The sequence below is a fragment of the Leptosomus discolor genome, chromosome 17 (genome assembly GCF_034619465.1).
Source record: "Leptosomus discolor isolate bLepDis1 chromosome 17, bLepDis1.hap2, whole genome shotgun sequence".
Lineage (NCBI taxonomy): Eukaryota > Metazoa > Chordata > Aves > Leptosomiformes > Leptosomidae > Leptosomus > Leptosomus discolor.
The window spans coordinates 13,541,967-13,555,406 of NC_141407.1; the positions used below are offsets into that span (position 1 = coordinate 13,541,967).

Below are 13,440 nucleotides of genomic sequence, written 5' to 3' on the forward strand. Positions count from 1 at the left end.
CATATTAACCAATAGCTTGGCTGAAAATGAAAATCCTTATGTTATGTCGGTCCTGGAATGTGCCACAACATCCTCCAAGAGTCCTTAACTGCATGTTGAGAGAGGTACGAAAATAAAAGTCTCCTGAAGGTGATGGAAGGATGCTCAGCATCTACACTGAACTTTGCAGCAGGCCTTTGAACTGAGAGCCAGGCTCTGCTCTCCAGCTGTGTCTGGCCTTTCTTCCTCACACATTGAGAAAACTATGAAACCAAAGGTCAAATGCAGCAGGGCTTTCTCAGGTGGTGAAAACAGTGATTACCGTAAAGCCTTCTCCATCTGAATCCTCTCACATAATTAGATCCTGGCTCTGTGGGTGTATTTCAGCCCACACAGTGCTTATCACTGGGTAACTCTATGCAATAGCAAACCTGTCACAAGGATGTAGGTCGTGTGGGGCCAGTGGGTTATGATACAAGTCTCACACTGGGCAAGTATGTTGTTTTTATTCCAACTGAAATCTGAACTCCTCATTGCAGGGCTTATATCACGAAATTTATAATGATGGACAGCTATAATAGCCTGGGAGATGAGTGACAACATAATTAACTGAACTGTTGCTGATTCGCAGCTTTGAAAATCCAGACAGAATAAAGGCCAAATAAATAAGATATGTAATTAAGGCAACATGTATGGCCTCTGCATTTATCCAGTATCTTCTACTGGACACCCAAAGGCAGTTTTCTTATTTGGATGCAAAAAATAGTTTATGAAGGATCATAGACACAAACACTGGGCAATTTTAAAGCAGTAACGTTTTTGCATGCCACTTGCAGAATCTGCCATATCAACTCACCCTTTTCATACTGCTCTTTAGCTTCCTACTATCAGAGAATGGCAGCAACTGCTCTTATTCCTGTTACGGGAAATGCTGGCTGTCACTCAGCTACCGCTTTTTACATGCTCCAGAATTACCTTGGGGTAAAATGAAGTTTGTGTCTCAGCGTCTGCCTTCTAATTTGTACAGACTGTAAAAGGCAAGTCCCTCCTACCAAGGATTTACTACTACCCATAATTGTACATTGCAAGCAGTACTTCACTGCCACAGTGCAGCGCGTGAGTGACTCAAAGCCCTGGCACACATCCTCTTCACAGCTACTTATAGGAAGGATGAAAATAAACTTCTTGTTGAATTGAACATGATGTTCTGGTAATAGAGATGCCAATTTAAGAGGCCTCCTGATGGGCAGCAAACACAAGCTGCTTTACGAGGAACAAGCGCAAGGCACTCCCATTTCTCCTCCCTTTGCCAGGGCTGGAGCTCTCCTGTGAGAAGGATCCTCCCCCCTTCCCAGCTCTATCTGCAGAACTACCTGTCACAAGAGACAATCGATGCAATTGCTTCTGGCTACAGCTCACTCACTGAAGGACGGGATTGATTGCTCCCTTGTCAGTCCAGAGTCCGCAGGCACATGCACGTGTCCAAGTCTACCCAGTCTACCCCTTCCTTTGTAGAAGATTATCAGAATCACATGGATCTAACTAAGAGCAGAAACAGGATTCCAAAGTATGTCTTTCAGCTTCAGCTACAAATCTGAAAGAATCCAGTTTTATGACAATCATACATACAGATAATGTGCAACAGACTCTATGCAAAAAATATATTTGGGAAACAAAGGAACACATTTTGATGACAGATGAGAAACCCCACAAACCAAGAATGTGAGCTTTTTTGCACTGGATTCTGCTGAACACTTACTAGGTTCTGCCAGGCAGGTGAGACTACAGACTAGGAAGAGAAGCTAGAAAGCAAGGACTGCCTGAGGTGTGGAAGTCAGCACAGCCCTGTATGCATACAGGCCGGCTGTGCCTGTTCCAGATTTGTCTCTCATCAGCTGTTCTGTGCCCACAGCTTGCTGTGGCTTTGCCGAGATGGAGTTCCCATAACGGACAAAGCAGACACTGCTAAGGTTAACTATGACAGAGAACTTGGCAGTGTCTCCTGCTTGTAGGACATATTGATGCATTGCCCATCTGATAGCAGACCCTGGGATCCAAGTGACATGCAAATCCTCAGACTGCTGGGGATTCAGAGTCACCTGTAACAGTCCAACACTACCAACCTTGGTGAAATGCTGGTCCCAAGACATTTAATTCCCTTGAACATGAAGGAGGCAATCTGAGTGTGTGAAGTAAATATTGATCTATCGATCAGCAGCAGCCACAGGCACATTTGAGTCATTGGGCTCATGAACATGTGACTTTGCTCCAGAGGGGATGAGCAATTAGCAGTTTTCCCCTTGAAGCCAACTGCAGCACCTGCACTTGTGCATGTATCGAACATGTGAGTTAGCAGGACCTCAAACCGGACTCTTGTGGCAGAGGGCTGCAGCTCATCCACCAGACCGGCCGACAGAGACATCCCCACCCATCGGGCTGGTAGGGGCAGTATTCATTATCTCCCTGGGCAGCCAATTATACACCGCACATGTACGTCAAGGGAAACAGCCAGACAGACATAGATTTATTGCCCCTCTCAGAGCCAGCATGGAGCACCTGTGAACATCACAGGATTCCCATGTGCACATTGCATGGAGAAAACAAGTGTCTTGAGGCCACGTGCAGCCTCTCTGCACTCGAGGTACTTTGAGACCAAGAGCGCACATGGCTGTACCTGCCGGGTGTTCTCGGGGCGAACCACAAGTGACTGAGCTAACCTGCAATGACCTGCTCCTCTCACCCTCCGGAGTAATGCTGCAGAGGACATGGGAGCAGGCAAAGTCTTTGGTTTCTGAAAGATGGCAATATATAAATTTATGCAGTTATCTTTCTGAGCCCAAATTACTGGGGAAAAAATTCTAAAGGTAACCTGAAAATACTGCTAGAATGCTACCCAAACTTCAAACAGCTGAAGAACACCCAATGCCTGAAGGTTTATACTCACTTGTCACAGAACAACAATAACACAAAAACTTTGTTATTTTTCTGAACTGAAGAAATAGTTGTCCATGTATTGTTTTGTATTTTTGCCCCCCCCCCCCCCCCCGCTCCTTGTGACTGCTTTAGCATTATGAGAAAATAGTCAGATTTTGGTCTTTATCCAAGATTGGAGCACCACCGGCACATGTACAGCAAAATCTATCTGAACTATATGAAAGCATAATTTACAGGGAAGTGAAATTGGTGCCTCCAGTTCTGCTCAGTTTCCCTGAAGCAGCTGCAGTCACCTCGACTGAGGCACCGCCAGTTCAGCTCCTCTTACTTCTGCTCTTGGCATCCCTTGGTTTAAGCTAATGGTGGAGCAAATTCCTGTGGTGGATACTCAACACGAGGCCATGGCAATATCAATGACAGTCCGTGCATTTATGCCATGGGGCATCTGGACAGAGAGAGGACTTGCCTGAGAGTTACTTGAGAATTTTCAAGAAAGTTTCAAGACCCTTCCAAAAACGGCTGGCCCTGCAGAAGTGCTTAGAGGGAACACTCCTGCCTTCAGCTGATAGTATAAAAATACCCAAACCTAGATTTGATATCACCCAAGAACACAACAACATCAATTGGATGCTTTTCCCAAAAGCAAGAAATAGATACCAAACAGTACCGGAGCCTCATGCCTACCTTAGATCTTCAAATATCTCCTACAAGCAGAGCAGCATGGCCCCCAGGCTGGGTGCTGGCTGACCCCAGGGTGAAGCCCAGCAACCACGCACACTCAGGTGTGGGGATTTTGCTGAACCCATGAGAAATGAGCCAGGACTCTTCATCCACAGTCCACTGAGGATTCAGCTTTTAGCTTTCACAAAGGCTTCTTCATGGCAGGCACCTGCTTCGTCCTCTGGGATCACACAGGGGTGCCCCTGCTGTGATGCAGTCTGCTGATAATCGTTATTCAGCTGGAGCTTGTTTCCTTTAAACGTAGGGATCTGAGCAGCCCCTCTCTAGAGCCTCAGCCTCTCGGTCCCCGCTCCCTGGCCTGCGCTTCCCGACAGCGCTGTGAGGGCAGCTGCCCGCCATTTCCCCAGGCCACGTTTCCCTGAGGCATGGCGGCATTTCTGAGGCCACCGTGCTGCCTCTCCGCAGGGCTGGCTGGCCAACTCCTGAGGAAACGCTGCGAGCTCAACACACAGAGGGTGTTTTCTGGTTCTGTCAGAGGCAGGATTTCGTATTTTAACAGCTTCAGAGAAAAATAGGAAATATCCAAAATGGAGCACTTGTTGCTCAGGAGAACATGCAGTGCCCTGAGAACAGCTCACCCAAGCGGAGGCACAAACTCATCTGAAACAGTTTCTTTCATAAAAGCTCCTTTCAAGAGGGATGTGCATTTTTGACAGGGGTAACTGCAGTTTCCCCTGCGCTGCGCTGAGCTGCTGACGTGGCAGGAGCCCTCAGAAACGCGTTTGCCTTTCTCTCGCTCCGGGTCTGGCTGCAGGTGAGTTTTGCGGGAAGTCGACGGCATCAAAGGGGACTGTGAGTCCCCTTCTGAGGAGACAAAGTCCATCTGGGGCTGCTCAGACCCCTGGTGGGGGGAATGAAGCACCCTCCGCCATCCTCCCAAAGCAGCTGAAGCAGGTCAGGCAGGACGGGCTCTGCTCGGCGGTAAATACCCACAGCAGCAATAAATACCCACAGCAGCAACTAGTTTCTTGCGATGGCGGGTGACCAGGCCAGGCTGTGCGCTCTGCAGGAAGGCACGCTCCTCTCCAGACGTAGAAAAGTCCCTCCTGCAGAAAGGGCCTCTCGCACCCTGATTTCCTCCAGCACAGCTTAGCGAAGACGCGGGGCCCCCTCGGCCCTCGCTGGCCCGTGCTCGCAGCTGCCTCCCCTCGCTACCATCAGCAGCCCATGGTGGAGGCATCTGGAGTCCTTCACCTTCACTGACTTGCACCGTTTCCCCTCCACCCAGAGCCCGGCCACCATGCAGCGCAGGTCTCACAGTGGAGAGAGCGAACGAAAGGGGTTTGTGGGCAGAGAGAGGCTTCTCCTGAACAGAAAAAAAATTAGAAATAAAACGTCCCTACGCCTTGGTAGCAACGATGGCAGTAGTGCTGCCGGTTCTCCTTGTTTGATCATGACTCTCCCTGTATTTGGTATTTTTACTCTATCTCCAGCTTCCTGAAATTCTGTTAGAATTTTATTTTGAAGAAAATTCCACATCTAGTTTCGTGATTATGACAAAAAGCTTGGAAGCGTGGTCTGTATCTCTGAAAAACTCAGGAAAAAAAAATGCAATGCCCTATCATGCATATATATGCCTGTGTATACCTGCACCTTTTCCTCCTGTTGTGGGTAAAGCTGAGGGCATGCACAGAAATATGTTGTTGTCTCTGGGCATCTACCATGCATTTATCAAAGCCGAAAGGGAAACAGGGTTTTAAATGAGTAACCATCATACATATTGTAACTCTCTCTATATATATTGAAAAAGATATATACAGAGCATTCACATACATAAGCGTTCTCATACTGCTTTAATCATTTCTGTAAGGCTGTTAATCCCCCCGTTTAAAAGTGGCCTCTGAAATCTAATGTACAGATTCTGGGAGAATCTATAAATCTCACATGGAAGGGCTGTAATTAAGAACGGCTTGAGAGAAAGGCATGTGAGCTGCAGGTCGGGTGGACCTTTCATTTGCTGATAAGCTCTCTAAGTCACTTTTCCCTGATTTATAATGTAAAATGCACATTAATCTCTTTCAAACAAAACCTAGCCAGAGTTGTACCATTTCTGAGACATGCAGGGAAATGAGGGAGGAGTCCAAGGGTAACAGGAATTAAAAATACATGTTTAAAGCCTTTAGTAGGGCATTTCAGCATCATTCCTCTTTCAGTCTGGATTATTGCAACTTCTGCTGCTGGAGTATCTGACTCACTACTCCAGAAGGGAAATCCAGAGACCAAAATGTTAGGTAGGAAGAATGAGAGTTAGGCTGTAGGTGTTTCTAAGCCCAAGAGCTCCCCATCTAAGTTTTCTGTTGGTGTGAATCTGGTATAGCAGTTGTGACGTCTTTCTGTTGCCAAAGATGAGCGCTTTCCCAGTGATTTCAGGGAAATTAATTAAGAAAGGATAAGGAGTTGCATTCATATTTTGGGCTGTTGGTCTGATAACATACACACACAGAGCTGATTTTGAAGGTGTATTTGGTAAGGCTTAGAAAACAAGGAGAAATTAGAGTCAGGTACTTTACCGGTTCTGTTGCAGTCTGTTAACAGTTACTTCATTTTTTCATCTCTTGTATATTTGATAAAATGTAGATCTTGTTATAGCATCACTTTATAATCATTCCTTTATTTCCCATACACAGTAGCAGGATAACTAGTGCAGCAGCAGTTTGCAGTGTGGTCCCTGCTCTGAGTATTTCTTTGTCTCTGTAACTTTATCTCTGGCTTGGCAACATCTGCTGGAGAGGAGACGATGAGAATCCTTAACGTTGCCAGAACGCAGGCCAGAAAGCATCATAAACTCTTTCTGATCTGCTTGCTGGATTACTACTTGAAAGCTAGCAAATGCAGCATGTGTGTGTGTCTGCCTAGGGGAGGGGTTTGGTTACCTGAGATTCTCTGCAGATATTAGCAGTGTCTCGTGGGGAAGTCTCATTTAGTATGCAGAATAAAATCGCTACGGCACTGATCATATGATTTGAAGACTCAATCCTGAAGCAGCACTACTGAAAAGGGGAGGTGAAACTGCATAAGACACTCTGTTCAGACAGCATGAGGCTGTGAGCAGCACACGAATTTTATTCAGCAGGCAGGAGGGGAGCTGCTGGATTGGTCTGTTAGATGTGTAGTCGGGAAACCACAGGAAAGCTTTATTTCTGGCAAGTCTGTGTTTTGTCAGGATGCACCACTGGTGTTACTAGAAAAAAGGAAGCCTCCTGCTATGTAAGATTAAAAGCGATAGCTACAGAAGATCACTGTGAAACTCATTCGATAACCACCTTAAACACCCCCTCAAGACTGAATTTAATCGTTGGAGAGCACTGGTTCCAACTGACTGTCTGGAAAGTATGGTGAAAAGGATGCACCTTCTGAGGAAGCATTTCACTGACAGCAGAGCAAACTAGAGGAGAACTTCTACCTGCATTGCTGACATTTAGGAAAAATAATACAAGAAAGCATTCTGGTGCCTGGATTTTTGTATTTTTTTTTTCTTCCTGAGTCCTGGAGAGGGATTGTGTAGTCCCCTCCCTGAGGAAAACAGCAACCTGTACTCAGAATACTACGGACTTTCCAAAGAACAGGCATGGTACAAAATGTGATTTTGGTGTTTTTCCGCAGGCGACTCAGCCAAAGACCTGCTGTTGAGGAGCTAGAAAGAAGAAATATACTTAAACGTGAGTATTTTTTTCCTGAAGTATTTTATATGTGTTTGTTGAAACTAGAACATATTATTTTTAAAGACAAATTCATTCACTGGGACTATTTTCTGTACCTAAAAGTTCTAATTTTTCACCTGTCCTGGGTTTCAAACATGCAGGAATCAGAATTTACAACTTGATAAAGGCATGTAATTTAGTACAGAAAAGAATGAATTGTTCAAATTTAGGCTTTCAAATAACTTTCATTGTGATTACACTGTTATAGATGTCTAAGTAGGGAATACAATCTCAGTGTCACACAGTGCCATGAGAACTGGACTGACATTTTTCAAGGCGTGGACTGTCACGGCCAACCGTACACTAAAGCAGAATGGAGAAAGCATCCCGGCAGAGGTGTGGTTCTCCCAGCAAGCACATTTGTTCATACCATTAGAGACCTTCCCAAAGACAAGTCAGTCACAGAAAGATCATTCTGAGATACAGAGTCATTAGAGGGACAGTTCCAGGGCTGTTATAGATGCTGCCACAGGGGAATGTTCTCAACATCTCTCAAAGATACACAAGGCAGAAACTTGCAACTCTTCCCTAAAGACTGGCGTTCTGACCCAGGGATCGAACAAGGGATGAACATAATCCCTTTCCTTCCAAGTGCTCTTAGAATCCTCTAAGTTAGGGGAAGGTGAGGGAGAGCTCTGAAATTGGATCCGTTATGTGTCTCAGACAGGAGAAAGGGGGAGGCCACCTGCCTGAAGGAAAAGTGCATCAGCTCTGTTATTTTCCTGGTCTATTTAGCGTGTAAAGTCAAAAACCAGAATGATGTGAACAATAGTTTGTTTCTCATTAAACAAGCATCTAACACAAAGCTACATAAGTTTATGTCATACAAGCAATGCTGCCTATGCTATTTAATTAATATTTAATTATTGATGTGATTATAATTTGCTAGGAAAAAAGTTACCTACATTTTGTAACCTAAAATTTAATGTCTCAGAACTTTCTTAGTATTTCATAGAAAAAAGCTTTATGCTCTTGCCATTGAAGTTATTGGGGATCTCACTTCAGTTTTAACACAAAGGAATTCCACAGTCAACTTCCATTTATCGCTATTTTCAGCACTGTTCCAATGCATGCATCACTCTCAGTAAAATTAGATGTATGCAACACGTGCGTAGCTAGAAGGGAAAAAGGATGCACTCTTTGACAACATGAATGGATGGACGTGGCCTCACTTCACCTGATACCTACCACAAGAGACAAGAAACAGCAATAACCCAAGATACTGAAACAATGTGGGGCCAGATTTTCAAGAGTCGGTACCTCAGAGCTCTGAAAATCTGTTTGTTTGGGTTTTTTCCTGGCTAAGGAAGAGCTGATCTCTACCGAAAAAATCTGTTCTTTTATGTTTACTTTTTGAAGTGTGCTGGTTACATCCTTAATCTGGGTTAAACTGACCAGCTTTAATAATAAAAAAGTTTGAATACATTCATATAATGAGCTTAGAGAGAGATAAAGCAGAAAGAAGATAAAGCAGAATTAAAGATATTTCCTGAACACCAGTAAACATACTGGTCTAGTTTTGTATCTTATTTAAAGAGCTCCCAGCATGGAGCAAATTTATTGACATCAGTTCAGTTGCTCAGGCTCTGTCCAGGTTCACCTGAGATCAGAACCACTTCTATTTTATTTACCTCTTCATTTCTAGCAGCAGCTAGGTATCTTGTGAAGACCTAAGGTCACACTTCGCTGTGTCAGTTGTGATCTTGAAAGGCTGGACAGATGCAACAGCTCTAGTCTCAGTTTTGAGTGGATCTGGAAATTAGTAGAGTCTCCTTTTGTTAATAGGGATATCCACATTCTTGTTACGGACCTTAAAAACACCTGGATCAGGTCTGACACGGAAAGCTGCAGCAGGATCTGTGCCCTTCAGTGAAACCACCACAGCCTCCTCCAGGCTGTAGGGCTTTGTACAGTTGTGTCTTAAGTTTCCTGACACCTCGGAGGTTCATAATGCATACGGCTAACAGGAGCAACCCTACCCCAAACCTGGTTTAAGGACTAATAATTCACATTTGCACAACCCTGTCAAAATGAGAAGCAAGTGCCTAAGTGCAACTACCACATTATTTTAAAGCAAATCTCGGTAAGATTAAAAAAAGTGATTTCTTATCTCCCTTGGGGAGATGATTCCGAGATAAAAGTAATACTTACAAAGCAAACTTAAAGCCAATGCTTTCTTACAATTTTGTTGCTCTTCTATGTCCTTTAGCTATAGAAACACAGCCCGAAAAGCATAGGAACTAAAATCATCACTCAGGTGTTCACACTTGTTCTTCCTGGGTTCAACAGAAAGCTGACCTTCACGTCCAAGAAGGCAGCGTCTCTTAAACCACTGAACAGTCCCTGGTTTGGTCTTAGGAACAGGAATCGTAGTGTCACAGGCAGCGGAGAGTTCCCGGAATAACCCAGAGAGCAGCACAACGACTCGCAGTCCTGCACGCGCCGCTCCCTGGCTGGGAGCCTCTGCTGAGACTGACACCCCCAGCCCTCACTCAGGAAGGGATCTGCCTGGAGGCAGAGTGACGCTGATGGGGAAAACCTCTCTGGGTTGTCTCTGCAATAACGCCTCAGTTCTATAATGCCCTGGCTAGCATTGCCTATCCAGCCTTGTTTTATTTTTTCTAAAAGATCTGTTTCTTTTGTTGGAGCTGGGAATAAGCACTGAACCTGAGTGAATGTCTCATAGAAATGGGTCACTATGTGTGTTTAGTATATTTGGAACAGCATTTTTTGATCAGAGGTGTGCATTTGTGATTTTTCTTTAGGAATTCTCTCGGTGCATATCACAGTCATATCTTAAAAAGGCACTACCCCACAGAAAATTCTCTTAATAAAAATACATAGAAAGGAATATCTACTCTAAAAGGGGTGAATTAAAACTGAATGAAGCACATTCGTAACTTCTTGCAGGTATCTCTGCATCTTAGAATACACTCTACTTTTTAAAGCCGTTCTCTTTTTAAACATTCCAGACTTAAACAGCTGCTCATCCCCGACAGAGCACTAATTTTAGCTGTCCTATTCTCTTTTAAATTTGTGTGCCTTGCCACTGAACTGTAATATAGCATGTTATAGCATTTTAGATTCATTTGATTTACATTTCTACTATAGCCAGTTGTAGCTATGCACTCCTATGTTATTTTATATAGATACTTATGATGACATTTCAGTGTAATCTAATGAGCATAAAAATGAGGGAGAAGAATACTTCGTTACTAAAAATATCTTTCGGAAAGTCATTTGCAGTGCCAGTGGTTTCTTGAGGCATATTAAAAATCACGTGTGTGCTTTAACGCTGGAAATACCTAATGTAAGTGGTGTAATAAACTTCACAGCAGTATCTAGAGAATCCCAGAATGGTTAAACATTTTTCTCTAGGTTTTCAGCTTTGTTCAGGTCATAGGCTCACGCCTTAATTTAGTATCAGCTAGTACTAGAAATAGCAACGCCATTAACTCGTTTCCCAAGGCAAAGGATATATTTCACACAGTGTTACAGCACTCTAGTCTATTTTTAGACCCAGTGTGTAGGAGTTATCATGGCTTGAATGTTAATAGGCACAACACACAAAAGCAAGCTGGCTTAGGTTAGAATGGAATGCTACAAAAGAAAACCCTGTGAGGAAAAAGAGGTTCTAATGTCCGTGGCATATCCTGAATATCAGAGAAAAAAGCATGCAAGTCAAAGATAACCACGGTGGCAGTGTGACCATCTAAAGATGCAGCTTGAGAATAAGGTCGTACAGGAGAGAACGTTCTCTGGAGCTGCTGCAATGAGTCTTTTCAGCATCTAGCAGCAATGAATGGCTCCTGCAATATGGAGAATAAAAAGTGATGATTAACTATGGAATATTTTGGTTTTCCTTCTGAAAGAAGGAAACTTTAGTATAATTGGAGGGTTGGTGTGGCTGCTGTTGTTTTATTAAATCTCCTTGGGGTTGGAGTTCGGGGCGCAGGAAAAGCTGCTGTTGGCACCAGTACGTTGTCCTTACAGAGAGGTAACCGCATGTTCCGCTACAGAACCAGACAGATGTGCTGAACTAACAAAACATACAACTAGGAACCAGCTATTCGTTTTTCTTGCTCTGATTTTTATTGCCTGGAAAATATCAATCCTCCTTATAAGGAAAGTTATCTTTTTTTCATATTCTCCACAGAACGAAATGATCAAACCGAACAGGAGGAAAGAAGGGAAATCAAACAGAGACTGACAAGAAAGGTAAAATCTTGCAATACCTTCTATTAGTTTTTAGAAATTTAGCAAAGCTAATATAACATCAACCAGTCATAGACATCATTAATTATTACACAGAACCTCCCTTAATATACATCCTTCTCAGCAGTGTCTGAGATAGCGGTATCTAGTGATGAGAATTATAAAAACATCCACCTTATTTCACCTACGTGAGGCTTAGTAGAATATTTACATATAAACTTTAAATCGGAAAATGGGTATTTGCTTGCACACTGCACATTTCGCTAGAAAAGGACCACTTCATTCTTTGCAGCAATCAGTGGCAGCGCTGACTCCCTGCTGAGCACCAGGTGTGCTCCCACAGTAAAACTTCTCATGGCATTTAAGGTGTTCTCAGAATCAGAACTAGAGCTTGTTCTTGTTCTGCTCCTAGGAACCTCCACTGGAAGTACAAGCCAAATACGCTGATAACTTGTTAAAGCCAAACTGAAATTCTAACAGTGGGTCCAGTCCTGATAACCTTGCACAATCTGCTGCTGCCTGCGGTAGAAAACCCCTACGGCACATGATATTACACAGAGATCATAACAAATTCATTATGATTCCTTTATGTATCGTAAATGCATTCTATCAGTATCCAGGTTAAACTATTTTCCTCTCTTGTCCATTACAAAGCCACTGTGCTGTAGCCCACAACTCCATTTAAACCATGGTTACTCTCCTAACAATCCTCCGAAGGACTGAGTATTTCCCTGAACATTCCAAAGGTTGGGGTTTTTTCCATATACATAACTGCACGCTAGGCTAAGATGGGAAGCAGAAAGTATTGCACATTCTATTGATACGTTTGTTATTTACACCGCTTTTATTTTACACAACTATTTAATACAGCTTAACCAGAGACCTACAGTTGATGAACTAAGAGACAGAAAAATCCTGATTCGATTCAGTGATTACGTGGAAGTGGCAAAAGCACAGGACTATGACAGGCGGGCAGATAAACCGTGGACAAGACTATCAGCAGCAGATAAGGTACTGACATAATTAAAATGATGTATTACTGCTTTCTGCTATAATGATACATCAAATTCTGCAGAGACATTTAACCTGTGGGACATTTAAACTCTGTAAATGTTACCATTATTTTTTATGCTGAAACCACACTGACCAACATATACTGTCATAAAAAGTGCTATTTATAAAAATGCCTGTTTCGTACTATGAAGGCTTTTCCCCAGCCCATCAACTGATAAGAAAAAAAAAAAGGTAGATACAATCGTTCTTAATGCTTCAGAGCTGCAACCCAAAAACCTTTCCATCCAACACAAACAACAATTATCCTCAGACTGGAAGTTGTGTCCCAAACATGCAAATATCATCCACGATGTTTCTAAACATGCAATTATTTCCTTTCCTGTTTCCTATGACTGCTCAAGGAGTCCCACATTTCCACGAGCATAAACAAACACTCATCTTTGTTCCATCACATCCCTGCCACACAGCCGATTTACATCCTAATTTAACTTCCACATTCAGGTGACTGAGTAGTAGGACGAATAGTCCAGTGTGATTCCAGCTGCTGAGTAAGTTTTGAAGGTTCAGGGCTGCAGCAAGCGGAACGAGTAGGGATGCTGAGGTGATTACTGGGTAAAATGGCAAATACAGGACCGTTACTTACCGCTTTGCTCTGAGATGTGGAGATCACACACTTCATTCTCCATTCCAGTGTCTCCCCAGTAAAAAGGGTAACACATAGTTTTAGAGGACTCATATAGGAAAGGATCAATGTATTTCCACTACAGGAGCTGTTCTGAGCTGACTAGAATGGTGAATAAGCTGTTATATATTAATCAATGGAATAAAGATTTTGTATTTTCCTTGTATCTACTGG

General features: G+C 43.3%; 1 protein-coding gene across 1 annotated transcript in view; it reads left to right on the plus strand.

Annotated features, from left to right (window-relative positions):
• The window catches only part of PHACTR3 (phosphatase and actin regulator 3), a 110,057-nt gene that overhangs the window by 95,625 nt on the left and 992 nt on the right, over positions 1–13,440 (plus strand). The window contains exons 9-11 of the mRNA XM_086474660.1: positions 7,258–7,313; positions 11,512–11,573; positions 12,441–12,581. Coding sequence (XP_086330786.1) covers positions 7,258–7,313; positions 11,512–11,573; positions 12,441–12,581 — 259 coding nt within the window. The remainder of the gene's footprint in view (positions 1–7,257; positions 7,314–11,511; positions 11,574–12,440; positions 12,582–13,440) is intronic.